The sequence below is a fragment of the Bos grunniens genome, chromosome 4, assembly GCF_055505025.1.
Source record: "Bos grunniens cultivar Pamir isolate PY7600 chromosome 4, Bosgru_T2T1.0, whole genome shotgun sequence".
Lineage (NCBI taxonomy): Eukaryota > Metazoa > Chordata > Mammalia > Artiodactyla > Bovidae > Bos > Bos grunniens.
Genome location: NC_141168.1, coordinates 20,799,566 through 20,827,388, shown reverse-complemented (window position 1 = coordinate 20,827,388; position 27,823 = coordinate 20,799,566). Strand labels below are relative to the sequence as shown.

The 27,823-nt window shown below is 37.9% G+C and overlaps 1 protein-coding gene across 2 annotated transcripts in view; it reads left to right on the top strand.

Annotated features, from left to right (window-relative positions):
* NUP205 (nucleoporin 205) overlaps window positions 1-27,823 on the top strand; it is an 80,301-nt gene that overhangs the window by 17,356 nt on the left and 35,122 nt on the right. For both annotated transcript variants that reach the window (XM_086395423.1, XM_086395422.1), the window contains exons 8-23: window positions 1,360-1,535; window positions 3,528-3,644; window positions 3,853-3,990; window positions 5,548-5,698; window positions 7,196-7,401; window positions 8,380-8,562; window positions 13,070-13,120; window positions 13,642-13,851; window positions 17,441-17,540; window positions 17,980-18,117; window positions 19,232-19,421; window positions 20,395-20,515; window positions 22,718-22,799; window positions 23,062-23,226; window positions 23,558-23,682; window positions 26,179-26,293. In XM_086395423.1, the coding sequence (XP_086251549.1) occupies window positions 1,360-1,535; window positions 3,528-3,644; window positions 3,853-3,990; window positions 5,548-5,698; window positions 7,196-7,401; window positions 8,380-8,562; window positions 13,070-13,120; window positions 13,642-13,851; window positions 17,441-17,540; window positions 17,980-18,117; window positions 19,232-19,421; window positions 20,395-20,515; window positions 22,718-22,799; window positions 23,062-23,226; window positions 23,558-23,682; window positions 26,179-26,293 (2,268 nt within the window). The remainder of the gene's footprint in view (window positions 1-1,359; window positions 1,536-3,527; window positions 3,645-3,852; window positions 3,991-5,547; window positions 5,699-7,195; window positions 7,402-8,379; window positions 8,563-13,069; window positions 13,121-13,641; window positions 13,852-17,440; window positions 17,541-17,979; window positions 18,118-19,231; window positions 19,422-20,394; window positions 20,516-22,717; window positions 22,800-23,061; window positions 23,227-23,557; window positions 23,683-26,178; window positions 26,294-27,823) is intronic.

Genomic DNA, 27,823 nt, shown 5'->3' with positions numbered 1-27,823 from the left:
ACTTATCAATTTTTAAGAGGAAAAGGAATATAGTAACTATACCACTGGGACGCAATGCTAACCCACATGGTGAAAAATGCTACAATATAAGACTTAGTTTTTTCAGCAGAATAAAGGGCAAGAGAAAAATGAAAAAGATGTAAGAGGAGCCTACAGATGTATCAGTTAATTGCAGTGTATAAACCTTATTTGGATACAGATTCTAACAAATTGCCCGAAGAGAAGAAGCAAAAAGACAAAACTAAAATCTTTAATAGCATTTATGGGACAGTTGTAAATTTGACCACTGACTGTAGTTTTGATTTTGAATTATGTGGCAAAATACTAATGACATTACATATGTGGTTAATTTTTTCCCTTTTTTTTTAAGTGCCATTTTGAGTTGTATACTTAGAAGTATAGTGTTGAATTGTCTGGTATTTGCTGCTGCTAAGTCACTTCAGTCGTGTCCGACTCTGTGCAACCCCAGAGACGGCAGCCCACCAGGCTCCCCCGTCCCTGGGATTCTCCAGGCAAGAACACTGGAGTGGGTTGCCATTTCCTTCTCCAGTGCATGAAAGGGAAAAGTGAAAGTGAAGTCGCTCAGTTGTGTCCGACCCTCAGCGACCCCATGGTCTGCAGCCTTCCAGGCTCCTCCGTCCATGGGATTTTCCAGGCAAGAGTACTGGAGTTGGGTGCCATTGGTATAGACTTCAGTCTAAATTAAGTGGAGAGGAAGAATGCATGGAGATCTAAATGATACAAAGTTAATCGTAAATGGTTAATATTGTAGCTAGGTGTTGGGGATGTGGAGGTTCATTATACTTGTTTTCTCTTTTTTCACTTATCTGTTTAAAGTTTTCCAAGTACAAAGCTAAAAATATTACAAATAGACCACTTTGTCTTTAGGCTAAGATTTATTTAGTTTTTCAGTTTTTGCTACTTGTTTACCAAATTAATAGAGTTGCTTAAGTGGTCATGTTTTTGATTTTCACTTGTTGACTGAAGACTTTTGCCAAATGATCCAGTTCATTTCATTGAGATTAAAGCCTTGGCATCATTTAAACTTGTTAATATTTTGATAATAGCTTTCTGACTACATATGTGTTACATCATACATCTGTTAAGTGTTTATTTTCTTTTATCACTCTTAATGTTACTGTGAAGAGCAGATGGTTTTCTAATGCACTTTTTTGGTAGTTCTTTGGGGTTTATTAGTCAATTACAGTTACACACTGTCTTATTTTGTGTGTAACTCAAAATATACACAAACGAAAGGTTGAGAAGAGATCTGAATTTTGACCTATCAGGAGAATATTATGAAGTACTATAATCTAGTAACTTTTCCTCCATGTGCTATTTTTCTAAATACATTTCTAGCTCTGGCTGAATTCACAGAAGCAGATGAAGCAATGGCAGAGCTTGCAATTGCTGACAACGTTTTCCTATTCCTCACTGAATCTGTAGTGGTGTCAGAAAACTTCTATCAAGAGGAATTTTACATTCGTAGAATCCACAATCTCATTACAGATTTCTTGGCACTTATGCCAATGAAGGTAAGTGTAATAATGCAGGGTGAGTAAGAGTGGTAGAAGATAATATAAGACTCATTAACCGAGAACAAACTAAAAGGAAGTAATATTTGACATTGAGAGTGGTTTATAATGAGAAAGTAGTAAGCAAGTGAAAATGCTTCTGTGGGCAGAAAATTATTAACTCCGTGCTATCCTGAGGAATCAGTGTTAAGGTTGCCTTATTTAATGCTATTTATACATGATTTGGAAGATGCATAGTGGAGAATCTCCAGTTTTGTAGATAAATGTTTAAACACTTAATTGTAGTGTGTAAAATGGACCTCCACATAGATACAGGTAATGGGTTTAAGAAACTAATGCAAAGGTTAGTTTTTCTTTATTTTTTTTTTTGTTAAATAATAAGGCCCAGGTGCCCTGCCCACCTCTAGTGTGAGGTTACATTTAAATAAAGTGCTGGAGCTATAGCTTTGTTCCAGAAAGGGATTCTTAGAGCCATTTCAGACAGTTCCTTCATAGCATATTTCTGTGTGCCATTTTGTGCCAAGGAAGTGGTGGCAGGAAGTAAAAGAGAGAGTCTAGTTCCAGTTCAGCCGCTCAGTTGTGTCTGACTCTTAGCGACCCCATAAATCGCAGCATGCCAGGCCTCCCTGTCCATCACCAACTCCCAGAGTTCACTCAAACTCATGTCCATCGAGTCGGTGATGCCATCCAGCCATCTCATCCTCTGTCATTCCCTTCTCCTCCTGCCCCCAATCCCTCCCAGCATCAGGGTCTTTAGCAAACAGAGTTAAGTGCTTACTCATCCTATAATAAATCAAGTGTTCATTGAATTCCTCCTGTGTTCCAGGTAACTATGCTGGGAATTGTAAAGAAGACAAATAAGTAGGAGACTCATTCCCTGCCAGCAAAGAATGTATATATAATCTAGTTGGAGAAATAAGATACATACAGAAAAATACACACAGAAAAATATAGATAGTAATAGGAAGTAAACGAAGGTATAGACAGTAAATTGCTGTGGCTTTTAGGCTAAGGATAGCTCACTTCGACTAGAATAGTCAAGGAGAATTTAACAGATAACTTCAGACCTCATCAGCCTTGAAGGACATGATAGACTGACATGCTGAAAATTTTGAGTAGAAAGAAATGTTTTCATTTTATATTTGTGGAAATAAAGCTTTAGAAAAGGTTAAGGCTTTAACTTTTTCCTAATTGTTAGTCTAGACTAATATTGACTGTAGTCAATATTGGTAGTCACTAAGTAGTACTACTGCTGCTGCTGCTGCTAAGTCGCTTCAGTCGTGTCTGACTCTGTGCCACCCCACAGACAGCAGCCCTCCAGGCTTCCCCGTCCCTGGGATTCTCCAGGCAAGAACACTGGAGTGGGTTGCCATTTCCTTCTCCAATGCATGAAATTGAAGAGTGAAAGTGAAGTCACTCAGTTGTGTCTGACTCTAGCAACCCCATGGGCTGCAGCCTACCAGGCTCCTCTGTCCATGGGGTTTTCCAGGCAAAAGTACTGGAGTAGGGTGCCATTGCCTTCTCCAATGCATGAAAGTGGAAAGTGAAAGTGAAGTCGCTCAGTCATGTCCGACTCTTAGCCACCCCATGGACTGCAGCCTCCCAGGCTCCTCCGTCCATGGGATTTTCCAGGCATAAGTACTGGAGTGGGGTGCCATTGCCTTCTCCGCTAAGTAGTACTAGGAATGCTAAATGTTCAGAATCATTCAACCCAGTGAAGAAGTGCCCTGCCCAAAATGTCAGTAATTGAGAAACACTGTAGTTAAAATTATCTATAGTGGGAATTGCACTGAGTTTTAAGATCTTAGAAATCATAGATAATATAATATTGTAATAAAATTCCTGGTATATTCATTTCCATGACTAAAGTGGAGTTGATATTTAAACAATATTTTTCTTTTATGTAATAACTTAGTTGCCTGATTTTCTGTTTCATTATTATTAACCCATGTAATAAATTTACATATGAACTGCCTGTAATAAACTTCATAGGTGAAGCAGTTGAGGAATCGGGCAGATGAAGATGCTCGAATGATTCACATGAGTATGCAGATGGGGAACGATCCCCCCATTTCGCTTAGAAGGGATCTGGAACACTTAATGCTCTTGGTAAGTTGTTATATTGGATCATCATCTCCCTCTCTCTGTTACTTTTCCCCTAACTTTGGAAAATTTCAGATCTTTTTTCCCTAACTTTGGAAAGGTTCAGGCTTAATATCTTAAACATGCAGGTGAATTCAATAAAATGTAACTTTTTATTTAAAAGTAGTTTTTGAGTTACAGACATTTTCACACAGTTTTTGTTTACACTTTGCAGATCGGTGAGCTGTATAAAAAGAATCCTTTCAATTTGGAACTTGCCCTGGAATACTGGTGTCCGTCAGAGCCTCTTCAGACTTCCACTATCCTGGGTTCTTATCTTGGAGTGGCTCACCAGCGACCCCCTCAACGCCAGGTGAGCTCTTGGTTTTCCTACTTTTTACCTTGGAAATCATTAAAACATGAAGAGTGGTATTTTCCTCATGTTATTGCTGTTCATGCAAAATGAACACTTGTAACCTTTAGGTGTTTATACTTATTTAAGGAAATGGAAACTCTCAAATTGATCTGATCATTTCAAAGTGTATACAGTCAGCCTTTTATTAGATGCTAGCTATGTATTGAATCATTAGTTGTAGAAAAGTGTCTAGTTTCATTGTGAGTCACTAAATACGTGTATGACTAAATAAGTGACTAATTAAAATTAATATTTATTAGCTTATTCTGTTCTCTGTAGACATAACAATGAATATCCATCTTTCTTAGCAAGTTGGGTAAGATAGGAGAGGTACAAATACTGAAGGAAAAAGGCTCAGAAGTTATAATTAATGCCAAAATGCCTATGAGTCAGTAGATAGTGTAGGAAAAAGTTCATTTTCTATCCTGTATTAACTTTTAAAATATGTTATGCATTAGCAAATCAGAGGGATTACCATATCTGTCTTCATCTTTTTGGGATTTTCTATTTTAAATGGTTTCATGCCATGACTATAATTTTCATTTGTGCTAAGAGGCAAAGGTCAAGACCCCCTTTTTTAAACTGTATTTCTTACGTTTATTGTTTCACTTTTTTCCTCACTTAAAAAATACATTTCAGGGAAGGATTTATTAAAATTCTTTAGAGATTAAAATAATTTCCATTATGAAGATTTTCAAACATATGGGAGAATAATTATAGTGAACACCCAGTATCTTAATTTAATAGCTGTTAACATCTTGCTGTGTTTACTTCTGCTCTTGTTATTTCTACTGCTTTTTTTTTTTTTGCTGGGTTATTTTAAAGTAAATTATAGGCAGCATGACTTTTTCACCTCTCATTGGTTGTTAATATCTCTTGAAAATAAGGATATTTTTCTATATGATCATAAGATCATTGTTAAACACAACAGATTTAACAAAAATTTCCAGAGATGTGTGACATTTTTGGTTTGGGTTCCAACTAATTAGTCTAAGTAATATATTTAGTTGTTGATAATAGATTTATGGCTTAAGCAGGAGAAAAGAGAAACCTAAGAAGTGAACTTAAAGAACAGTATAGAAACATGTATCGGCAAGAAGATAAAACAGTATGTTTAGGTTACTATCAAAAATTCTTCCAGGATCCTAGATCTTCATACTAAGTTTTAGTGGGGTTTAGGAACTCTGGGTTCTAAGTGTATCTTTGAATTTGCTGGTTAATTTTAGATGAGTAAATTCTTCAATTGTTTTACATACTTAGAATATGAGCAGTAGTTTGTGTTTGTGGCATTTAGATGTACGTTGGGTTCACAAAGATATTCTGTAGTTGCATTAAATTACTAATGATAACCTTGGAAATGCAGTTTTTCATAATAGAATTCCAGATTATTTTGTCTTGGGGAAAGTTAAATGAGAGTACTTAGTTTTGGTTCATATGTAGTCTTTATTGGCTACTCCATGTTGGCTTAAAGTTAAGCTATGCTTTATGTAAACTGTTGGCTTCTCTGTATTTCAGGTTGTCTTGTCAAAGTTTGTTAGGCAAATGGGTGACCTGTTGCCTCCAACTATTTATATTCCTTACTTGAAGATGCTGCAGGGATTGGCCAATGGGCCCCAGTGTGCCCACTACTGTTTCAGCCTGCTCAAAGTCAATGGGAGCAGTCATGGTAAGAAAAATCCAGATGTTTTCTAAGTTTGTCATGACATTCAGTATCCTTCTACTTGTTAAAGCATTTGGTTATTTGTGCTGGGTTCTACTGGGCGTATACATTATATTTATAACAGAGAAGCACACTGCTGGCTTTTTGTATGATGATGCTTTGATTATGGTCTCAAAGAGGGGAGAGTGTTACCATTTGTTTATAAAATACAGTACAGTTTAAGAAATGAGGGTTAATACGCATTTTCAAGAACACATCTGGTGCTCAAAGCAGGGTATGTACCCTTGCCACGTAAGTTTGATTTCTTTAGTTTATCTTCAGAAGTCCTTGTTTTCTAAATTTCTGTTCTTAGTTTTTCTCTCAACTTTTTCCCAGTTTGGTCATTTAATTTTCAGATTTGAGTCTGGTTATACCAAAAAAAAAATGTGTGCATCCCTCATAGCTAAGTTGGTAAAGAATCTGCCTGCAGTGCAGGGGACCTGGGTTCGATTCTTGGGTTGGGGAGATCTCCTGGAGAAGGAAATGGCAACCCACTCCAGTATTCTTGCCTGGAGAATCCCAGGGACCGAGGAGCCTGATGGGCTCCAGCCCTCGGGATCGCAAAAGTCCTACACAACTTAGTGACTAACCGCCAACTACACCAAAGATAGTGCAAAAGGGAAGAGAAACAAATATTTATTAAATATCTGTCAGGTAGATTACTTTCATTTTTACATTTGAGGAAACAGGTTTAGCAAAGTGAAGTAGTTTAAGGTCACAAGGCATAGGCAAGCCATAATTGAGATCTGCCTGACTCCAAGACTGGGGTTTTGACCCTTTTGTTAAGGCTTCTTTGTCTTGTCTGCTAGGCTTTTATTCTCAGTGCTTAGTATGTAATAGAGTACTGTAATCTGCTAATCAAGATTGTAGTTATCTATCTCTTTGGGAATTTAATGTAAGCTCCACATTTGGGAACTGCTCATGGGAAAAGCAGCCCTGAATAGTTACATGACAACACGGAGAAACGTCCTGGGTTAGAAGTAGGTAACTGATATTCAGGGCTTCCTAGGTGACTCAGCAGTAAAGAATCTGCCTCCCAGTGCAAGAGATGCAGAAGATGTGGGTTCAATCCCTGGATCAGGAAGATCCCCTAGAGAAGGAAATGGCAATCCACTGTAGTATTCTTGCCTGGGAAATCCCATGGACAGAGGAGCCTGGTGGGCTGCAGTCCATGGGGTTGCCAAGCACTGGCCATGACTGAGCATACACGCAGGGCAGGGCAGGGCAACTGACATCCAAAGTAATTTGCCTTTGTACTTGCATAGGCACTACCCATGTCTTAGTCCCAGGAAAAATTAATCCAGAGTTTTAGTTTACAGAGGATTTCTAACCGATTTTCAACACACAACATATCTAGGACAAAGGCAAACAAAATGTATTGTTTTATGTTTATTTTCTCCCTCCATTTCCAAGCAGGTACTTAGACAGTTTTGAAAGGAAATTCTGTGCTGTGTTTCTTTACAGTTGAAAATATTCAGGGAGCAGGTGGCAGTCCTGTTTCCTGGGAACATTTCTTTCACTCCTTGATGCTTTACCACGAGCACCTCCGGAAGGATCTTCCGAGTGCCGATAGTGTCCAGTACCGTCACCTCCCTTCACGCGGTATCACCCAGAAGGAGCAAGATGGGTTGATTGCTTTTCTGCAGCTGACATCTACCATCATTACTTGGGTAGGTAACCCACCCGCCTCATGTGAGTACAGTATAATTTTATTTGTATTCTAACATGGTGGCATTTTAAGGAGCCCCCAAGTTTTCTTATAGTGCTTAAAGCTTATAAGCGATAAATTTAGCATTTATATTTGGCATTCTGTTCTTCTAAGTTCTTTGTTTCTTCACCTTTAAAGGGTGTGGTATTCCCTGCTTACTGCCAGAAGCGTGTATGAAAATAATAGCCTAATCGTGTTGTTTGTATTTAGCTATTTATATATTTAGGATATTAATCCCTTACTGGTCATTTCATTTACAAATATTTTCTCCCATTCTGTATATAGGTTGTCTTCATTTTGTTAGTGGTTTACTTTGCTGTGCAAAAGCTTTTAAGTTTAATTAGGTCCCATTTGTTCTTCTGGTTGTTTCTGTTATTCACTAGTGCAAAGCTAAGTTCCTTTGGCTGACATTCTCTCAGAAGAACAGGAAGAGTGTCTTCTAACTTTATTGGTTTTTCCAATAATGCTAAACATTATTCAGTCAAAACATAAAGTTTGTAATTATTTGCTGTTGAATTAAATTAGAGTGATACTTGGTACTATGTGTGTGTGTGTGTGTATTTCTATTTTTTTTCTCAGAAAAGGACAAGGCATTTTTCTCATTTATATATGACATTGTTCCAGAAAGGATTTAAAATGCCTAGGTAAGATTTATGTGACCCTGGAAGACGGTTTATCTCCATTTGTATATATTGTTTTCTAGTCTTAGAGCTGTAATTCAGTAAAAGCTATTTTTCTCTCCATTTTTTTATGTTAACTGAATTTGTGATCTGATTTGATCTACTGGTAGAGTTCAAGCGTTTGCTCTGTTTCAGTACGTGTTAATTGAGCCTGTGAATACTCAGTGTAAGTGTTAGCAATTTAGATGATTTTACCGGTCATTTTTCTTAGCTTTTAAACATGCAAAGCCTGTCTTGATCTTTTTGTGTTCAATTCACAGAGTGAAAATGCTCGTTTGGCACTCTGTGAGCATCCTCAGTGGACGCCCGTGGTGGTGATTCTGGGCCTCCTGCAGTGCAGTATCCCTCCTGTACTAAAGGCCGAACTACTGAAGACACTTGCAGCGTTTGGAAAATCTCCTGAAATTGCTGCTTCTCTCTGGCAGTCGTTAGAGTATACTCAGGTAGTACTGTGTGCTCTCTTATTTACATTACTGCAGTTTGGAAATGAGTTTTGATACTATTGTACAAGCAAGTGCATCTGTTTGAAACTTAAAGTACACCGTGAACTTCCTGAATGGAAAGTTATGATTTTGGTACTAAGCGTGACTTCAGAAACTAATAGGCTTGGATTTTTCTCTTGGATCAGTTGACAACTTTACTGGGTTACTAGAGATTGGTTTTTTCTTAAGACTTTGTTATTCAGTGTGTGTAAGATTAATAAATGGACAGAATTCCTCAAGTCTGTCTTTGGGTACCAGCCTGCAATAAGCCTTCAGAAGTCATCTGTACTCATTAAATGTGGGGGATGCCTAGTTTTCTTTTTAACTGCTTCCTTCCGTGACCCTTCCTGTCTTATAACAGTCAAGTAAAGTGTCTTATCAATTCTTATTTCTTTAGATATAAGCCCTATTGGAATTTTTATGTCAAGATGGACTTATTCTATAAATGATGGAGTAAAAAAGGAAAATAAGAATGTGTTCTATAGAGATATTTCTAGAGAAATGGTTAGGTGGAACTTGCATTTGTCTTCAAAATAATATGACATAAGGGAAACTGTGATTCAGACACATTGGTAGAAGCTACTGTTTTGAAGCAGCATTCTAGTTGATTTCTAACATATGTGTCTTGAAGGTGTTAATGATACTTTATAAAAATGAAGAAAGTTGATATGTGCGGGGAGACGCTGGGCCACTTTTCTTTCAGTACTGATACTTCATTGTTTTCATTCAGAAGCGTGTCAGCACTTAGTATTGTCCTCAGTGCTTCGGTTCAGTTCAGTCGCTCAGTCGTGTCCGACTCTTTGCGACCCCATGGACTGCAGCACGCCAGGCCTCCCTGTCCATCACCAACTCCCGGAGTTTACCCAAACTCATGTCCATTGAGTCGGTGATGCCATCCAGCCATCTCATCCTCTGTTGTCCCCTTCTCTTCCTGGCTTCAATCTTTCCCAGCATCAAGGGCTTTTCCAATGAGTCACTTCTTTGCATCAGGTGGCCACTGTATTGGAGTTTCAGCTTCAACATCAGTCCTTCCAATGAATATTCAGGAATAATTTCCTTTAGGATAGACTGGTTGGATCTCCTTGCAATCCAAGGGACTCTTTTTTTTTTTTTTAAACCAAGGGACTCTTAAGAGTCTTCAACACCACAGTTCAAAGGCATCAATTCGTTGGAGCTCAGCTTTCTTTATAGTCCAACTCTCACATCCATACATGACCACTGGAAAAACCATAGCCTTGACTAGATGGACCTTTGTTGGCAAAGTAATGTCTCTGCTTTTGAATACGCTGTCTAGGTTGGTCATAACTTCCTTCCAAGGAGTAAGCATTTTTTAACTTCATGGCTGCAGTCACCATCTGAAGTGATTTTGGAGCCCCCCAAAATAAAGTCTGTCACTCTTTCCACCGTTCCCCCATCTGTTTGCCATGAAGTGATGGGACCAGAGGCCATGATCTTAGTGTTCTGAATGTTAAGTTTTAAGCCAGCTTTTTCACTCTCCTTTTTGACGTTCATCAAGAGGCTCTTTAGTTCTTCACTTTCTGCCATAAGGGTGGTGTCATCTGCATATCTGATGTTATTGATATTTCTCCTGTCAATCTTGATTCCAGCTTGTGCTTCATCTACCCAGCGTTTCTCATGATGTACTCTGCATATAAGTTAAATAAGCAGGGTGACAATCTACAGCCTTGACGTACTCCTTTCCCGATTTGGAACCAGTCTGTTTTTCCATGTCCAGTTCTAACTGTTGCTTCCTGACCTGCATATAGGTTTCTCAAGAGGCAGGTCAGGTGGTCTGGTATTCCCATCTCTTTCAGGATTTTATACAGTTTATTGTGATCCACACAGTCAAAGGCTTTGGAATAGTCAATAAAGCAGAAATAGATGTTTTTCTGGAACTCTCTATTTTTTGATGATCCAGCGGATGTTGGCAATTTGATCTCTGGTTCCTTTGCCTTTTCTAAAACCAGCTTGAACATCTAGAAGTTCATGGTTCACGTATTGCTGAAGCCTGGCTTGGAGAATTTTGAGCATTACTTTACTAGCATGTGAGATGAGTGCAATTGTGCAGTAGTTTGAGCATTCTTTGGCATTGCCTTTCTTTGGGATTGGAATGAAAACTGACCTTTTCCAGTCCTGTGGTCACTGCTGAGTTTTCCAAATTTGCTGGCATATTGAGTGCAGCACTTTCACAGCATCATCTTTTAGGATTTGGAATAGCTCATTTGGAATTCCATCACCTCCACCAGCTTTGTTCATAGTGATACTTCCTAAGGCCCACTTAACATTCCAGGATGTCTGGCTCTAGGTGAGTGATCACACCATTGTGATTATCTGGGTTGTGAAGATCTTTTTTGTATAGTTCTTCTGTGTATTCTTGTTACCTCTTCTTAGTATCTTCTGCTTCTGTTAGGTCCATACCATTTCTGTCCTTTATTAAGCCCATCTTTGCATGAAATATTCCCTTGGTATCTCTAATTTTCTTGAAGAGATCTCTAGTCTTTCCCATTCTATTGATTTCCTCTATTTCTTTGCATTGATCACTGAGGAAAGCTTTCTTATCTCTCCTTGCTATTCTTTGGAACTCTGCATTCAAATGGGTATATCTTTCCTTTTCTCCTTTGCTTTTCGCTTCTTTTCACAGCTATTTATAAGGCCTCCTCCGACAGCCATTTTGGTTTTTTGCATTTCTTTTTCTTGGGGATGGTCTTGATCCCCTCCTCCTGTACAGTGTCATGAACCTTCATCCATAGTTCTTCAGGCACTCTGTCTATCAGATCTAGTCCCTTAAATCTGCTTCTCACTTCCACTGTATAATTGCAAGGGATTTGATTTAAGTCATACCTGAATGGTCTAGTGGTTTTCCCTACTTTCTTCAGTTTCAGTCTGAATTTGGCAATAAGGAGTTCATAATCTGAGCCACAGTCAGCTCCCAGTCTTATTTTTGCTCACTCTATAGAGCTTCTCCATCTCTGGCTGAGAAGAGTATAATCAGTCTGATTTAGGTGTTGACCATCTGGTGATGTCCATGTGTAGAGTCTTCTCTTGTGTTGTTGGAAGAGGGTGTGTTCTATGACCAGTGCGTTCTCCTGGCAAAACTATTAGCCTTTGCCCTGCTTCATTCTGTACTCCAAGACCAAATTTGCCTGTTACTGCAGGTGTTTCTTGACTTCCTACTTTTGCATTCCAGTCCCCTGTAATTAAAACGACATCTTTTTTGGGTGTTAGTTCTAGAAAATCTTGCAGGTCTTCATAGAACTCTTCAACTTCATGTTCTTCAGCATTACTGGTCAGGGCATAGACATGGATTACTATAATAGTGAATGGTTTGCCTTAGAAAGAAACAGAGATCATTCTGTCGTTTTTGAGATTGCATCCAAGGACTGCATTTTGAACTTGTTTGTTGACTGTGATGGGTACTCCATTTTTCCTAAGGGATTCTTGCCCACAGCAGTAGATATAATGGTCATCTGAGTTAAATTCACCCATTCCAGTCCATTTTAGTTCACTGATTCCTAAAGTGTCAATGTTCACTCTTGCCATCTCCTGTTTGACCTTGATTCATGGACCTAACATTCCAGGTTCCTATGCAGTATTGCCCTTTACATCATCGGATCTTGCTTCCATCACAAGTCACATCCACAACTGGGTGGTGTTTTTGCTTTGGCTCCGTCTCTTCATTCTTTCTGGAGTTATTTCTCCACTGATGTCTTGTAGCTTATTGGGCACCTGCTGACCTGGAGAGTTCATCTTTCAGTGTCCTATCTTTTTGCCCTTTCATACTGTCCATGGGGTTCTCAAGTGGTTTGCCATTCCCTTCTCCAGTGGACCACATCCTGTCAGTCCTGAGTGCTTAGTGCTTCTTTATTCCTGAGATATGTGTGATTGGGTTTAGACATTTCTGTCTTAGATAAGGCTTTTTTTTTTTCCTTAAAGAGGATTACACCTAATAGTGGAATTTGCAAAAAATAAAGTATTGACATTGAGTATAATTATTATATACCAGACTATTTATGCCTCCAGCAAGGTCAGGACAGAACTTCTTAACCCAAAACTTCTGTTCACATAAGAGACCTGTTCTTAACAAATTTACTTCTTGTTTTTTTGGTGCCAACAGTAGGGCTGGTTGTGAAAAAGACTAGTGTCTTGAACATTGGTGAGATTTCATCCCATAAATCCTTTTAAGGTTTATGCCTAAAATATCTGAGAATAAATTTGTTGAAAATACATCTTGTGTGCACTTAAGAAATTACCAGTTTTCTGAAGCCCAAGTAATTGGAAGTTCTCCCTGAATGTGGACACAGTTGCTCATGAAAGTTCACTGGAGACTTCTCGGTTGTCATTTCTGATCGACACTAAGACGTACAGATGTGGTGGGTGATGTATGTGACTATTATATTATTGAAAGCCACTGATTTTCACTGATCAATGAGGAATGCTGCTAACAGCACATTCTTCTTATTATTTTAAGATACTGCAGACCGTTCGGGTTCCAAGCCAGAGGCAAGCTATTGGTATTGAGGTAAAAGTTTCCTTTTAGTTTAAATTCTATAGTCATGCATTCACATGATTAAAAGACTAAGAAAAATATATTCTTACCGTATTAAGTTTCTGTAGTTTTCAAATTTGATGTGTTTTCATTTGAGGATTTTCTGTGTTGAAATGTAGATGAAACTTTATGAAAGAGATCAAAACACTTTTGGTTTCAGAGCTGGAAAAGCATGTTAGTGGCAGCCATCAAGACTGAAAGTTTGGTTTGAACTCAGTTTAATTTGGCTACTTGGGTCAGCTGTGAAGTGTCAATTTACTTGTTTAAGTTTCCTTTTTTCTCTCTATGCCCCCTTCCTCTTTTTTTTAAAAGAAACATTTGATATCTGTTTTTAACTTTTGTATCTTTACCTCTAAATAGAAAAATGGTAATGTCTTTGTGGGTCTTTGAGTGTGATAGTATACCGGTAGTAATGAGTTAAAGTCTGAAAAATGCTTTGCACTTTAAAGCTAGTGGTTTTATGTTACTGAATTTCCTTTATTTTTCTTTGGAAGGTGGAACTAAATGAAATAGAATCCCGGTGTGAAGAATACCCTTTAACTCGCGCCTTTTGCCAGCTAATTAGTATCCTGGTGGAGAGCTCCTTTCCTTCTAATCTGGGTGCTGGACTGCGGCCCCCTGGTTTTGACCCTTATTTGCAGTTCCTGCGAGATTCTGTGTTTCTCCGATTCCGTACAAGGGCTTACCGGAGAGCAGCTGAAAAGGTTATGTTCAGAGAAAAACTTTTGTCTCCTTATTTATTTTATTGCTGCTTTTTCTTTTATTAGAGGTATGAGATGCTGTAAATTCATTTTAGCTTTTGAAAGTAAAATTTATAGTCTTACACTGACATATCCATTGTCTGATTGGTTTAAATGTATTAAAAAATACATTCAAGCATTAAAACCAAAGCACTGACTTTAGTGATCAGTAATTTAATTGATTTATAACAGAGAAGCACACTGCTGGCTTTTTGTATGATGATGCTTTGATCATGGTCTCAAAGAGGGGAGAGTGTTACTATTTGCTTTATAAAATACAGTACAATTTAAGAAATGAGGGTTATTATGCATTTTCAAGAACACATCTCGTGCTCAAAGCAGGATAAGTACCCTTGCCACGTAAATTTGATTTCTTTAGTTTATCTTCAGAAGTCCTTGTTTTCTAAATTTCTGTTCTTAGTTTTTCTCTCAACTTTTTCCCAGTTTGCTCATGTAATTTTCAGATTTGAGTCTGGTTATACCAAAAAAAAAAAATGTGTGCATCCCTCATAGCTCAGTTGGTAAAGAATCTGCCCGCAGTGCAGGAGACCCACATTTGGTTCTTGGGTTGGGAAGATCTCCTGGAGAAGGAAATGGCAACCCACTCCAGTATTCTTGCTTGGAGAATCCCAGGGACCGAGGAGCCTGGTGGTCTACAGTCCATGGGGTCGCAAGAGTAGGACATGACTTAACTACTGAATCACCAACCATCACCACCATTTAATTGATATGAAGTCATAGTCATTAAATCCGTAATTGAACAAATTTTGACCAAAATTGAACCAAAAATGATATACCTTTGGCAGTTGGAAATACACTGTCCTTTATTGAGATGATTAAGGACTGAAATAAGTTTTAACTTGCACATCAATTAATATTGGTTAGTAAGTAGCCCTTCTGGGTTGTGGAGTCTTGGCTTAGTGGGAAGGCACACTGTGGTTCATTAGATATATAAGCCTTGGAGAGAGGCCGAGGGAACACTGACATTTATGCTCATATTTGGTCTCGTAGTAAACTCACAACTGAGCTTTTGTATATATCATCTTATGTAATTATAATAGTATTGAGAGGCAGGTACTATTAATATTCCCATTTTACAGATGGAGGCTTAGCAAGGTTAAGGAACTTGCCTAAGGTCCAGGACCAGGATTTGAATCTAGGACTCCGATTCCAGATCTAAGCTCATAACCACTAAGCTATGTAAGAGACCCTTTCAGGTTCTGATGTAATTCACTTTAGTCTATAATACTGTTTATTGGTTCACAGAATACCCTCGCGGACAGAATACCTTACAGGGACATTTCTAGTTTATTTTTATAGTTTGCCGTTTTTGAACCTGTTGGGTTTATTTGTTGTATTAATGATTATAAAATAATTTAGTTCATGCTACTTTGGGAAACTAGGAAAATACAGAAAAATATGTGAAGAAATTACATCACCCATAATCTTGTTACCAAAGGAAGGGATAACTGCTTTTATTCTTTTTCCTTTGCATATCTACTTAAATTGAAACATTTAGTAATATTAGCTTATATCCCTTTTTGGCCACTAAACATAGTATTTGAGGATTTTTTTCATGCTATTAAAGATTCTTTGAGAAGAGTCTTTTTAATGACTGCATAATCATTACTTGTATCTCGTATAGCTTATTTTTCATTGCCATATTATTGGACATAGTTAGTTTCTAATATTTAGTCCCAGATAGCTGAAGTTTATTTTTTGTCAGTTGCTTTATAAGTTTTGCTTCTCATGTGGCTAAAAATCAATACCAACAGGGGTATATGTTTTACTAAAGGCCTGCTGCTGCTGCTAAGTCGCTTCAGTCCGACTCTGTGCGACCCCATAGACGGCAGCCCACCAGGCTCCCCCGTCCTTGGGATTCTCCAGGCAAGAACACTGGAGTGGGTTGCCATTTCCTTCTCCAATGCATGAAAGTGAAAAGTGAAAGTGAAGTCGCTCAGTCGTGTCCGACTCTTAGTGACCCCATGGACTGCAGCCCATCAGGCTCCTCTGTCCATGGGATCCGCCAGGCAAGAGTACTGGAGTGGGGTGCCTTTGCCTTCTCCACTAAAGGCAACATTAACATGTATTTCCTTATTGGATGAAAGCATTAGTAGCAGTCATGCCTTATTAATAAAAGTCATTTAAGATGGATAATGGATGCTAACAATTGCAGTCTCTTCAACAAAATGTTCTGATACTTCTTGGCATTTCTTTTAAATATCTTACTTGCTTTTTCCTAAAAAGGTCAGTATGACCTAAGGATTTAGAGCTTTAGTAAGCCACTCATTTTCTGTGCTTAGTATTTTTCACCCATTCATTTTTATATTTCTAGCACTGCTTCTCTTCCAGCTACCAATGATTTCCTAACATATTACCCTAAGAAAATTTCCCTCAATTTTTTGAATTTATTTCACTAGAAAGTCTTTTTTAGGTTTAATTTATGTTGTTGTATTTTAGAACACTAGCTTGTCACAAAAACAGTGCTTTGGATTGAGATAAATAAATATAAACAGTGTTTGAGGCAGCATATATATTTAGTAATCCTAAAGTCCATTATCATGTGGTGATAAACATTTTTTTATTTAAATGATTTTGGAAAACTTAGAAAATAGAGAAAAATGAGTAATTAAAATAATTTAAAATTAAGATTGTCATAGTCATAGTTTTAAAAATCTGCTTTGATAAAATTATATGCAGTGGAAATAATGACTAAAGTAATAATTTTAAAAACCACTGTCTACAGTTACTAGACTCAGCCTTATTAAAATTTTATGTAGTAGATATTTTTAAACAGTTTAATTTTACTGTCTGTACAGTTACATCTGTACAGTATATTTTCCCTTTGGCATAAATATTTTTCCTTAGTGTTACATAGCTTTTAAAAACATTTTAAACAAAGAGGTAAAGATGAGGTCATTTGGAGGAAGCCTACCAGTGATTCTTAACTTTGGCTAGAGCTGTGAACACTGCTCTGGGAATTAGAAGTGTGGGGCTGGACCTCCAGCATGTTGGCTGCCAAGCTTTCTGGTCTCGGGAAATCATTCAGTGCTCTGAGCTTCCCTTACTTCACCTGCAGAATAAGAGTTGATGAGATGTTTTCTCAGATCCTGTCCAGCTGAGATCCTTAGAGAAACTGAATGTTTGACGCTTTTGGAGAAGTGTTCAAACGTGATGGTTTTTCATTATAAATTGGGGTAGATTTATGAACTAAATTTATTTATAAAGTTTAATTTATAAATGGAATCCTATATGGATAGATATTGGGTGCTTTAGATTTGTTAACAAAGCTCAAATATCTGCTGTAGAAATGTTTCTTTTTTAGAAATGTTTCTTTTACTAATTTTTTTATACCTGTTTTACCTTGAAAAACTAACCAGTCGACTGTCCTTTAGCAAAACAAAGCAGAATGAATTGGGCTTTCTATATTGCTTCAACAAAGTAGAAAACGGGCTTCACACATTTTCTGGAGGAAAGTGAGAGGGATGAAAAAGTTACCCAGTCTATCACCTTGAACTGTTATTGTTACTGAAATATTTGTGTCTTTCTGTAGTGGGAAGTTGCTGAGGTTGTTCTGGAGGTGTTTTATAAATTGCTCAGAGATTATGAACCTCAACTTGAAGATTTTGTGGATCAGTTTGTGGAACTACAAGGTAGTTTAATTCTGTCACTTTCAAACAAAGTGTCAGCTGTTTATAAACCTATTTATAATTTATAAGTTACTATGCATAAGATGTAAATTACTTCTGGTTATAAACTAAATTATAGTTTTATGTGTTTTGTTACATTGTTTTAGTCATTTTGATTGTTCTAAGCAAGAGAAAATAAAGTAAAATTTCACCGAATGAAAGAGTAAGAACATTGCCTACAGATTAATGAGTTAACATATCAGTGTACCATGTGAACCAACTACTATGTGCAGATCAGCCCTTGTGGAAATAACCATTGTATATAGTTTGGGTCACTGTCTCTAAGTTGAAGCTTGCTTCATTTGTTTAGATATTATTTAATTTACGAATCTCATGTTTCATAAAAAGGGTGTGACAAGAATACTAATTCACCATCTCTTGGACTATGTTATGTTCTATTTAGGAGAAGAAATAATAGCCTATAAGCCGCCGGGATTTAGTCTGATGTATCACCTTCTGAATGAGTCACCCATGTTGGAGCTTGCCCTTAGTTTACTGGAGGAAGGTGTTAAACAGCTTGATACCTATGCTCCTTTCCCTGGTATGTGCCTGAATGTCGCCATAGCTTGAAAACAGTTTTGCTGTTTTTGTCGTGTGTAAATTGAAGCTTTGAAGTAGATGACCTCTGAACTTCTTTTCACCATAAGATTTCCTCTGTATCTACATGTTGTTTTAGTGAGTCATATCATGAAAGTAAATTAAAAGTGAAAGCAGACTGAAATACAGAGACTCTCATTATAACTGTCTTATTGCAGGGTCTTTGGTAGGTAATCATAGTTCTCTCTTACAACTGTAACATCTCTAAATTTAAAGTACTTTTTGTTTTGTTTTCTCCATTGTATTTGTAAAAGCATTTACTATAGTGTGTGGTATGTAGTGTTCAATAAATTTCATTTACTATTACTATAAGTTATTATTATTTATTAAGTGCTTACTATGCACTTGGCAATTTTAAAAGCTCATTACATGTATTAATATATTTAATCTGTATGAAAGGCCTGTGTGGTAGATGATATTATTTCCATTTAATGAATAAGGAAATCGATGCATGAAGGGGTTTCTCATCTTTCTCCAGGGTCAAGGCTATGATTTGAACTTAGGTAATTTGACTCCAGAGCCCATGAGTTTTAAGTGTGAATGGTGGCACTCTATGTAGCCCTTGTTCATATTTTCTGCCTCTTTGTTTTCCACATTTTCCACGGTGGTTATGTATTATTCTAAATCAGCTTCTCAGCCTCAGCACCACTGGCATTTTTGGCAGAATAATTCTTTAGTGTGGAGGCTGTCCTGTGTGTTGTAGACCTCTACCCACTAGAGGCCTGTACTGCATCCCTTGCTGTGACAATCAAAAGTCTCCAGATATTGCCAGATGTCCTCTGGGGCCAGACTCACTCCCATCTGAGGACTCTGTTCTAAATAATTAGGGAAAGAATGCAGGAAAAATTACTGAGAAGCCATTGCATTAAACTAATCTGAGTCACAACAGTTACAGTGACTTGTCTGAGTGAGCAGTTCTGTGAAGTTAACTGCTATTAGGTTTGAAGACTTGAGGACTTTTTGAATCTGGAACTTCCCCTTTTTCTTGTTTTCCTGAGAATTGATTCTGAGTTTCTGAGATTCGTGTAGAACTCTCTAACTTTGATTTTGCTCTGTAGGAAAGAAGCACCTGGAGAAAGCAGTGCAGCATTGCCTTGCACTTCTCAATCTTACTCTGCAGAAGGAAAACCTCTTCATGGATCTGCTGAGAGAGAGTCAGCTGGCTCTGATCGTCTCTCCTTTAGAACAGCTATTGCAGGGAATCAATCCCAGAACCAAGAAGGCAGATAATGTGGTGAACATTGCCAGGTGAGTTCCTTGTGTAGGTAGAGAAATGACGACGTGAATCAGATGGCATTCTAACTTTGATGTCCAAATGTGATCAGATCTGTAAGGCATCACTTAAGCATTTTTTTGGTCTCATTTTATTATTGTCTTCTTCTGCAACTCTGATTTTAATGACTCTGAACCTTGTAATTTCTTTTTCTTCTTTCTAATTTATTTTGTGCCCTAAATATTTCAAAGTACAAAATGACGAAATCTTAATACTGTCTCCTGTAGGGAAGTTGGATGTTTGGGGAATATAGGGCTGGGGAGCAAACTTTTCATTGTGTGTGTTTGAGCCTCTCGTCGTTTGCTGGCAGTGCTTAGTGTTCAGTAAATGGTGGACACATCATCCCAGTCTCTGCCTTCAGCTTTACATCATGGCATTCTCCTTGTGTGTGTGGCTGTGTCTACTTTTCCCTTTTTTATAAGGCTATCAGTCATTGAATTAGGGCTCTCCCTAATGGTCTCATCTTTACTTGGTTAATTATATCTTCAAAGACTCTTTCTAAATAAGATCATTCTGGGTTTGGCTATCAACATGTGAATTTTGGGGAAACACCATTCAACCCATAACAAGGTTGCTCAGTCACTTCAGTCTTGTCTGACCCTTGCGACTCTGAACTGTAGCCCGCGAGGCTTCTCTGTCCGTGGGATTTTCCAGGCAAGAATACTGGAGTGGGTTGCCATGCCCTCCTCCAGGGGTTCTTCCCAACCCAGGGATTGAACCCAAGTCTCCTGTGTTTCCTGCATTGCAGGCAGATTCTTTACCACTGAGCCACTGGTGAAGCCCCCATAACAGGTTACATCTAGTTATTGATAGAAGGGGAAACCTTTGTCTAACTTACCAAAAGTGCAGTATGGGTAGGAGAGCCCTGGTTGTGAATGTTCTGTATTGAGTATAGTAAGAAGCAAAAATTTCATCGCATTGATCCTCAAATGTTTTCTTGTTTTAAAGATACCTGTATCATGGCAATACTAATCCAGAATTGGCTTTTGAAAGTGCCAAGATCCTCTGCTGTATCTCTTGCAATTCCAATATTCAAATAAAATTGGTTGGAGATTTCACACATGACCAGGTAACTAACTGATTTTGTTATTGCTTTTCTTATTATTTTTTTGGTACATCCAGAATACATCTTATTCTTGTATGTGGGAAAATTCTGAGAGTAAGTATATTTGTATATGATGGATGAAAGCCTACCATGTACTGGGCTATGATTTGTGTTTGACGATAATACCATTCCCAGGGATACTCTTAATATGTATACTTATTATAGTATGTAACTGTATGGCCTAAGGAGACCGTTTAATGTGCTTCCACAAGCACGTTAAAGGGCGGGTGAGGTTTTTAAGTGTGCCTTCTGTCTGTTTTTTGCATCCTTTGTTTCACTCTTCCTCAGTTGCCTCTGTGCTGAGTGAGCCTCTGCAGTTTTGATTTCACTGCTGTGAGTTGTCTGCTTTTGTGGTGTTTTTTGTTGTTTGCCGTTGGTTAGTTGCTAACTCATGTCCAAGTCTTTGTGACCCTGTGGACTGTAGCATGCCTGACTCCTCTGTACATGGGATTTCCCAGGCAAGAATACTGGAGTGAGTTGCCATTTCTTTCTCCAGGGGATCTCCCACTCCACAGGGGTGGAACCTGTGTCTCCTGCATTGGCAGTCAGATTCATTACCACTGAGCTACCAGGGAAGCCTCTGTGGCTTTTTGGTGACCCACAGTTGTGTCACTTCATTTGATACACTGTAGAGTGTTTTAGATGTTTTCTTCTTTTAGTCTAGTTCTCTTTCTATTCACTGAATAGCTATAATTGGAGAATCTGTTATTTTTCTTTCTCTTTATAGACATTCCTCCCCTTGTGTATTTTATGCTGGAAATTACTGCTCTAGCTAGCTGACGAATACTATTGGGTTTTGGTATTTTGAAACAGGGACTCTTTTGGTGTTTTGGGTGGGACATATCTTCATTTTGAGCGTAACTGTCTCTCAAATACAGGACTTTTAGCATCCCTGGTCCCCTGCCACTGTCTTTGAGTAGCAGTCCCTGGTCCTGAAGACTCAAAATGCTCTCATATAATTCTAAGGGCCTTTTAGAGGGGCAGTACCACCCAGGTTGAGAACCACTATTTATAGTAAATTTTAGATGTCTAATCTGGTTTTTGGATGAAGTTCATGAAGCCACATAATTAATTAGAAGACTTTGGATGCAGGCTTTCAGTTCATTGGTGTTCGAGTTTGAATTATTACCAGTTTTAGTATCCTGCTAGAGTTCTTAAGGGCTTCCCACGTAGCTCAGTGGTAAAGAATATGCCTGCCAAGCAGGAGACACGGGTTCAATCCCTGGGGAGAATCCCATGGACAGAGAAGCCTGGAGGGCTATAGTCTATGAGGTTGCAAAGAGTTGGACATGACTTAGTGTGTACACACACACACACACACACATACATAGAGTTCTTAAAGGAAAGAGAGTAGTATCTAATCTCTCAGCCCAAAAATATAAAACTGGTGTAAGTAATACATTTCTAAAGAGAAAAAATGAGAATTTTATTTTATATTTTAGTTAAGATCAATAGCATAGAGTATATAATGAAGAGGTTATGAAATAGCAATTTAATGTTATTGTTTTTAAAAACTAGTTTGATTCTTTGGGAAAGAAAATTAATGAAGCAAGTTTTAAAAGCCATAAACTTTAAAAGTTTTTGTTTCTTAAATTACTTGTCTTTATTTACTTTTGGCTTTGCTGGGTTGTTCTGCTTTGTGTGGCTTTCTCTAGTTGTGGAGAGGAGGGGCTGCTCTTCGTTGTGATGCACAGGCTTCCATTGTGCTGGCTTCTCTTGAGCGCTAGCTCTGGGTGCACAGGCTTCAGTGGTTGCAGCACGTGGGCTCAGGAGTTGTGGTGTGCAGGCTCTGGTAGTTGCCACTCATGGGCCTTCGAGCGTGGGTTCAGTAGCTGTGGCACACAGGCTCAGTTGCTCCATGGCATGTGGGATCTTCCCGGGCCAGGAATCGAACCTGTGTCCCCTGCACTGGCAGACAGATTCTTATCCACTGCTCTACCAGTGAAGTCCTCTTTACTTATTTCTATAGCAAGCTAAATGGCACTCAGTTAAGGAACTGAGTTTTATATTAATTAAAAATGTAGCTAAAACCTAATACTTTCCTTGGAGCAGATTTGCCTTTTGTCTTTATAGCCAAGCATTTATAATTATATATCATATTATAGTTTCTCTAATACTTAGAACCTTTTAATAACTTGTCATTTTAAAATCTTTATATGATTTCAGAGTGTAAGTCAGAAGCTGATGGCTGGTTTTGTAGAGTGTTTGGATAGTGAAGATACAGAAGAATTTGTACGTCTAGAAGAGGGTATGTCTTAGATTAACGTGTATTTTTTATTTTATGTAAATAAAAAAACTGTTGAATGTCTAGTGGTGACATAGGTAATTTTGAGAATTTGCTAGCATAACAGTAAATAGACTTTTGGGAAACGTCTTAAATCTGAACTTAATGTAACAGCTAATCAAGTAAACTAAAGCTAAAGAAAACATCTGAGGTTTGAGATACAAGTTTTATATTTTTCAGTTTGACCCTTGGTAACTTTTTATTGCTGTGTTATTTCCACGTCTAGGCTCAGAACTTGAAAAGAAATTAGCTGGAATCCGTCATGAAACAAGAATCCACATCTTGAATCTTCTCATTACCTCTCTGGAACGCAATCCACCCAATCTCGCTCTCTACCTGTTGGGCTTTGAATTAAAGAAACCTGTCAGTACCACAAACCTGCAAGACCCAGGTATCGCCACAAGACACATAGCCATTTATTTTTTTTTTCATATTTGTTGCTAAACGGTTGTGTATTGAATTCTGAGCTAGTGGGATAATTCACTGAAAGAAATAATGTATAAAAAATTATGTGACAGGTTGATTTTTTGGGGATTTAGATGAAGTCTAGATAAATTAAGCCTTGGAAAATTAGTATTTAATAAATTTTCTGTATCAGTATTTGAAACGATATTTACAGTAGAGTGTATGTGTACAAAACTTTAAGTTTTATAAATGTATTCTAAGGTTTTTAATGCCAAAATTTGAAAAGAGAAGCTGAATTTTCTTTTGGTTTCATGCAGGAGTGTTAGGTTGCCCTCGGACCTGCCTTCACGCCATCTTGAACATCTTGGAGAAGGGAACTGAAGGGAGAACAGGCCCACTGGCCGTGAAGGAATCCCCTCAACTCGCTGAGCTGTGTTACCAGGTATACAGAGGGCTGGACTTTGTAGCACCTATGAGCAGAAGCTTATGCTCGAATCCATCACAGATATGCAAGTACCACAGTAGGACTGAGTTGAAATGAGTTCATCTAGTGATTTGACCAGTCTTTCATTTATGGGTAAAATCCATAAAGCACAAACTCAAGATCTTATAGATCTACAAGATCCTGTATGTTGATCTCTTGAAAAATAAGGGATGGATTTAGACCAGTTGATACAGAAATTTTCCAAGGATGCTGTGTTTCAAGTTGTTTGTTTTTGGTGGAGAGAGTAAGTGGATTAGGGTCAGAAACCTCTGGTTCCTGTCTCTGCCCCTTAACTAGCTAAGTCACCTTGGGTCTGCCATGAAACTTCTCTTAGTTTTTAAATTTGTGAAATGGGCTATTGTGAGACTTCAATGAGAAGGCAAGAATGTAAGTGAAAGTACTTTTTAAGAACCATGAGCATTATACATATAGCTGTATGTAAGGTGGTAGATAGATAGTCAAATTAATGTAAGTTAAACTTTATTGAGAACTGTTTGTTTTACTTGTGTTTTATTCTTTTATTTCTTGTTTTCTTCACATTATAAGTATTTTAAGAACTAGGCTTTATAAGATACAACTAATTTCTCATTTTAAGTGACACCCTGATTCTCATTTTCATGGTAAGAAATGTGTCATTAACTTCTAGTAACCTGGAGATTTTTGTTATTCTTGTATTTTCCTTTTTGTTATTCTTTACTGTCTTCTATCCTCTGGCTCTCCAAACTTCACTTCTCAGTACTACAGCTCGGTCTTCCTGTGAATCCCTTAATGAGGGAACAAACTTGACGTGTATTTTAGCACAGTGTTACTGATTTTGATGTACTTAGGTAGAAGCAATTGATAAGGTTAATCATCTGGGTTAAAGGAGTTAGGCAGGTGTAAGAAGTGAATAAAACCAGATTTAAGACAAATAGGTGGGGAGAGGGGCCGGGGGAGAGGAGAATCCAGCAGACTGGAGACCGTCTACCCTGCTCCTCAGCCCCTGCTCATCTTTTCCCTGTTGGAATGCAGACCCTGGCTTGTCAGATCCTCTACTTTCCTAAACACTGTACCAGCCAAACAAATCACGTCTAAACCAACAGATTGCCAGTTTAATACATATGTTCTGTGACTCAAAATGTGGAACAGCATCAGCAGCATCACCTCCTGGGAGCTTGTTAGTGCAGAATTTCAGGCCCCACTCTAGCCCTTCTGGGTCAGAATCTGCATTTTTAACAAGAAGCACTGCTCTGTTGTTAACCAAAGAGGCATCCTTTACCTCTAGGTTTATACTTCACTGTGTTTCAGAAAAAAATTAAAGCTCTAAGAAGAGCTTGTTTAAGAATAAATGTAATTATGTGAAAGGGAAACACTCTGGGCCTTACTGACACACTTATCATCCAGCAGCACAAGGCCGTCTGAGTGAAGAGCAGACACTGAGCCTTGTGTCTTTGCTGTCTTCTCTTGACCAGTGGAGAGTTTTCCTACTTGGTCTTGGAAACTAGGAAGGGTGTCAGGCAAACCCCTGTAGAGTGGTTTGTCATGCTTTTGGAATTCACTTTCTTTGTCATTCTCCCTCGAGCAGTATTACCTCCCCCATATCTTGGAGCATCTGTTCTTGTATCTTCTTAACTTAACATCTAATATGAATAACTTTTGTTTTGAGAAGTTCAGTATTTATAGTGTCAAAAACAATATAATATCAAGGCTGTTTGAAAGACAAGCATATGTCTGCAAGTATTTAAGCTTTACCTTGTGTTCCCTTCCTGTCTTTTCCTTGTATATATTAAATATATATTTACAATTTTGTGTTCTTCCCTCCCACCGAGGGAGGGGAGATACTTTCTATGTGCTACAATATAAATTACACTTAGGTTGTTGCCAGTTTTTTTGCTCTGCTTTACTCAATGTCTTAAGTTATGCTTTGCTGTTTTGTATTTTTCTTAAGACTGTGTTTCTAGATCTGTATTGAATTTACATTCAGTTGTTACTAATTTTATAAAGTCACAGAGAACACTGAATTGGTGAATACTGAACCATTGCTCTTTGGGGATACATAGGATTAAATTCCCACAAGGGATTCTTAGATCCCAACAATTATATCAACTAATTAATATATAACCTTGGTTTTTAGAAGTTACTTCCGAGTAATTTGCTGCTAATAATAGTTAAAATACTAAAACTTACTATTTAACTACATGTATATATGTTAATATATTTAGGGTGATTTTAAGATTAGTCCTCTAAGAATGTTGTTAGCATTCTCCAGTTGTATTTCAGTATATTTTGAGTTAGTGTGCTAAGAACTGCTTGTTACTCTGTTTTTGTTTTATATATACATGTGTTTATCCTTTTTGCTTTAGTTGTTTATGGTTCTTAGTTTCCACTTAGTAGATTTAAGTTCAACCTTTTTATTAAAATCTGTAATATAAAAAGCTGATTTGGGGATTTTCTTATGTTACTGTAATTCTGTAGGTGATTTACCAGTTATGTGCATGCTCTGATACGTCTGGTCCTACTATGAGGTACTTGAGAACCAGCCAGGACTTCTTATTTTCTCAATTGCAGCATTTGCCATTTTCTAACAAAGGTAGGACATTTTTCTCCCTTACTATTAAAACAAATGTGTAAAGTCTGTGTTGAGTGATTTTAATTTTATAACATTTTGGGGTAGCATTTAGACAAGTCCAAGTCCATGCCTAAACCAGTAATGCTAAAGAAGTTAATCCAAATCTATGCCCCGGCCAGTAATGCTGAAGAAGCTGAAGTTGAACAGTTCTAAGAAGACCTACAAGACCTTCTAGAACTAACACCCAAAAAAGATGTCCTTTTCATTATAGGGGACTGGAATGCAAAAGTAGGAAGTCAAGAAATACCTGAAGTAACAGGCAAATTTGGAGTACAGAATGAAGCAGGGCAAAGGCTAATAGAGTTTTGCCAAGAGAACACACTGGTCAACACCCTCTTCCAACAACACAAGAGAAGACTACACATGGACATCAGCAGATGGTCAACACCGAAATCAGATCAGTTATATTCTTTGCAGCCAAAGGTGGAGAAGCTCTATATACTAAGCAAGAACAAGACCGGGAGCTGACTGTGGCTCAGATCATGAACTCCTTATTGCCAAATTCAGACTTAACTTGAAGAAAGTAGGGAAAACCACTAGACCACTCAGGTATGACCTAAATCAAGTCCCTTGCGATTATACAGTGGAAGTAAGAAATCGATTTAAGGGACTAGATCTGATAGAGTGCCTGAAGAACTATGTACTGAGGTTCGTGACATTGTACAGGAAGAGGGGATCAAGACCATCCCCAAGAAAAAGAACTGCAAAAAGGCAAAATGGTTGTCCGAGGAGGCCTCACAAATAGCTGATAAAAGAAGATAAGCTAAAGGCAAAGGAGAAAAGGAAAGATATACCCATTTGAATGCAGAGTTCCAAAGAATAGCAAGGAGAGATAAGAAAGCCTTCCTCAGTGATCAATGCAAAGAAATAGAGGAAAACAATAGAATGGGAAAGACTAGAGATCTCTTCAAGAAAATTAGAGATACCAAGGGAACACTTCATGTAAAGATGGGCTCAATAAAGGACAGAAATGGTATGGACCTAACAGAAGCAGTAGATATTAAGAAGAGGTAACAAGAATACACAGAAGAATTATACAAAAAAGATCTTCACAACCCAGATAATAACGATGGTGTGATCATTCACCTAGAGCCAGATCCTGAAATGTGAAGTCAAGTGGGCCTTAGGAAGCATCACTATGAACAAAGCTAGTGGAGGTGATGGAATTCCAGTTGAGCTATTTCAAATCCTAAAAGATGATGCTATGAAAGTGCTGCACTCAATATGCTAGCAAATTTGGAAAACTCGGCAGTGGCCACAGGACTGGAAAAGGTCAGTTTTCATTCCAATCCCAAAGAAAGGCAATGCCAAATAATGCTCAAACTACCACACAATTGCACTCATCTCACATGCTAGTAAAGTAATGCTCAAAACTCTCCAAGCCAGGCTTCAGCAGTATATGAACCATGAACTCCCAGATGTTCAAGCTGGTTTTAGAAAAGGCAGAAGAACCAGAGATCAAATTTTGATTGGATCTTGGAAAAAGCAAGA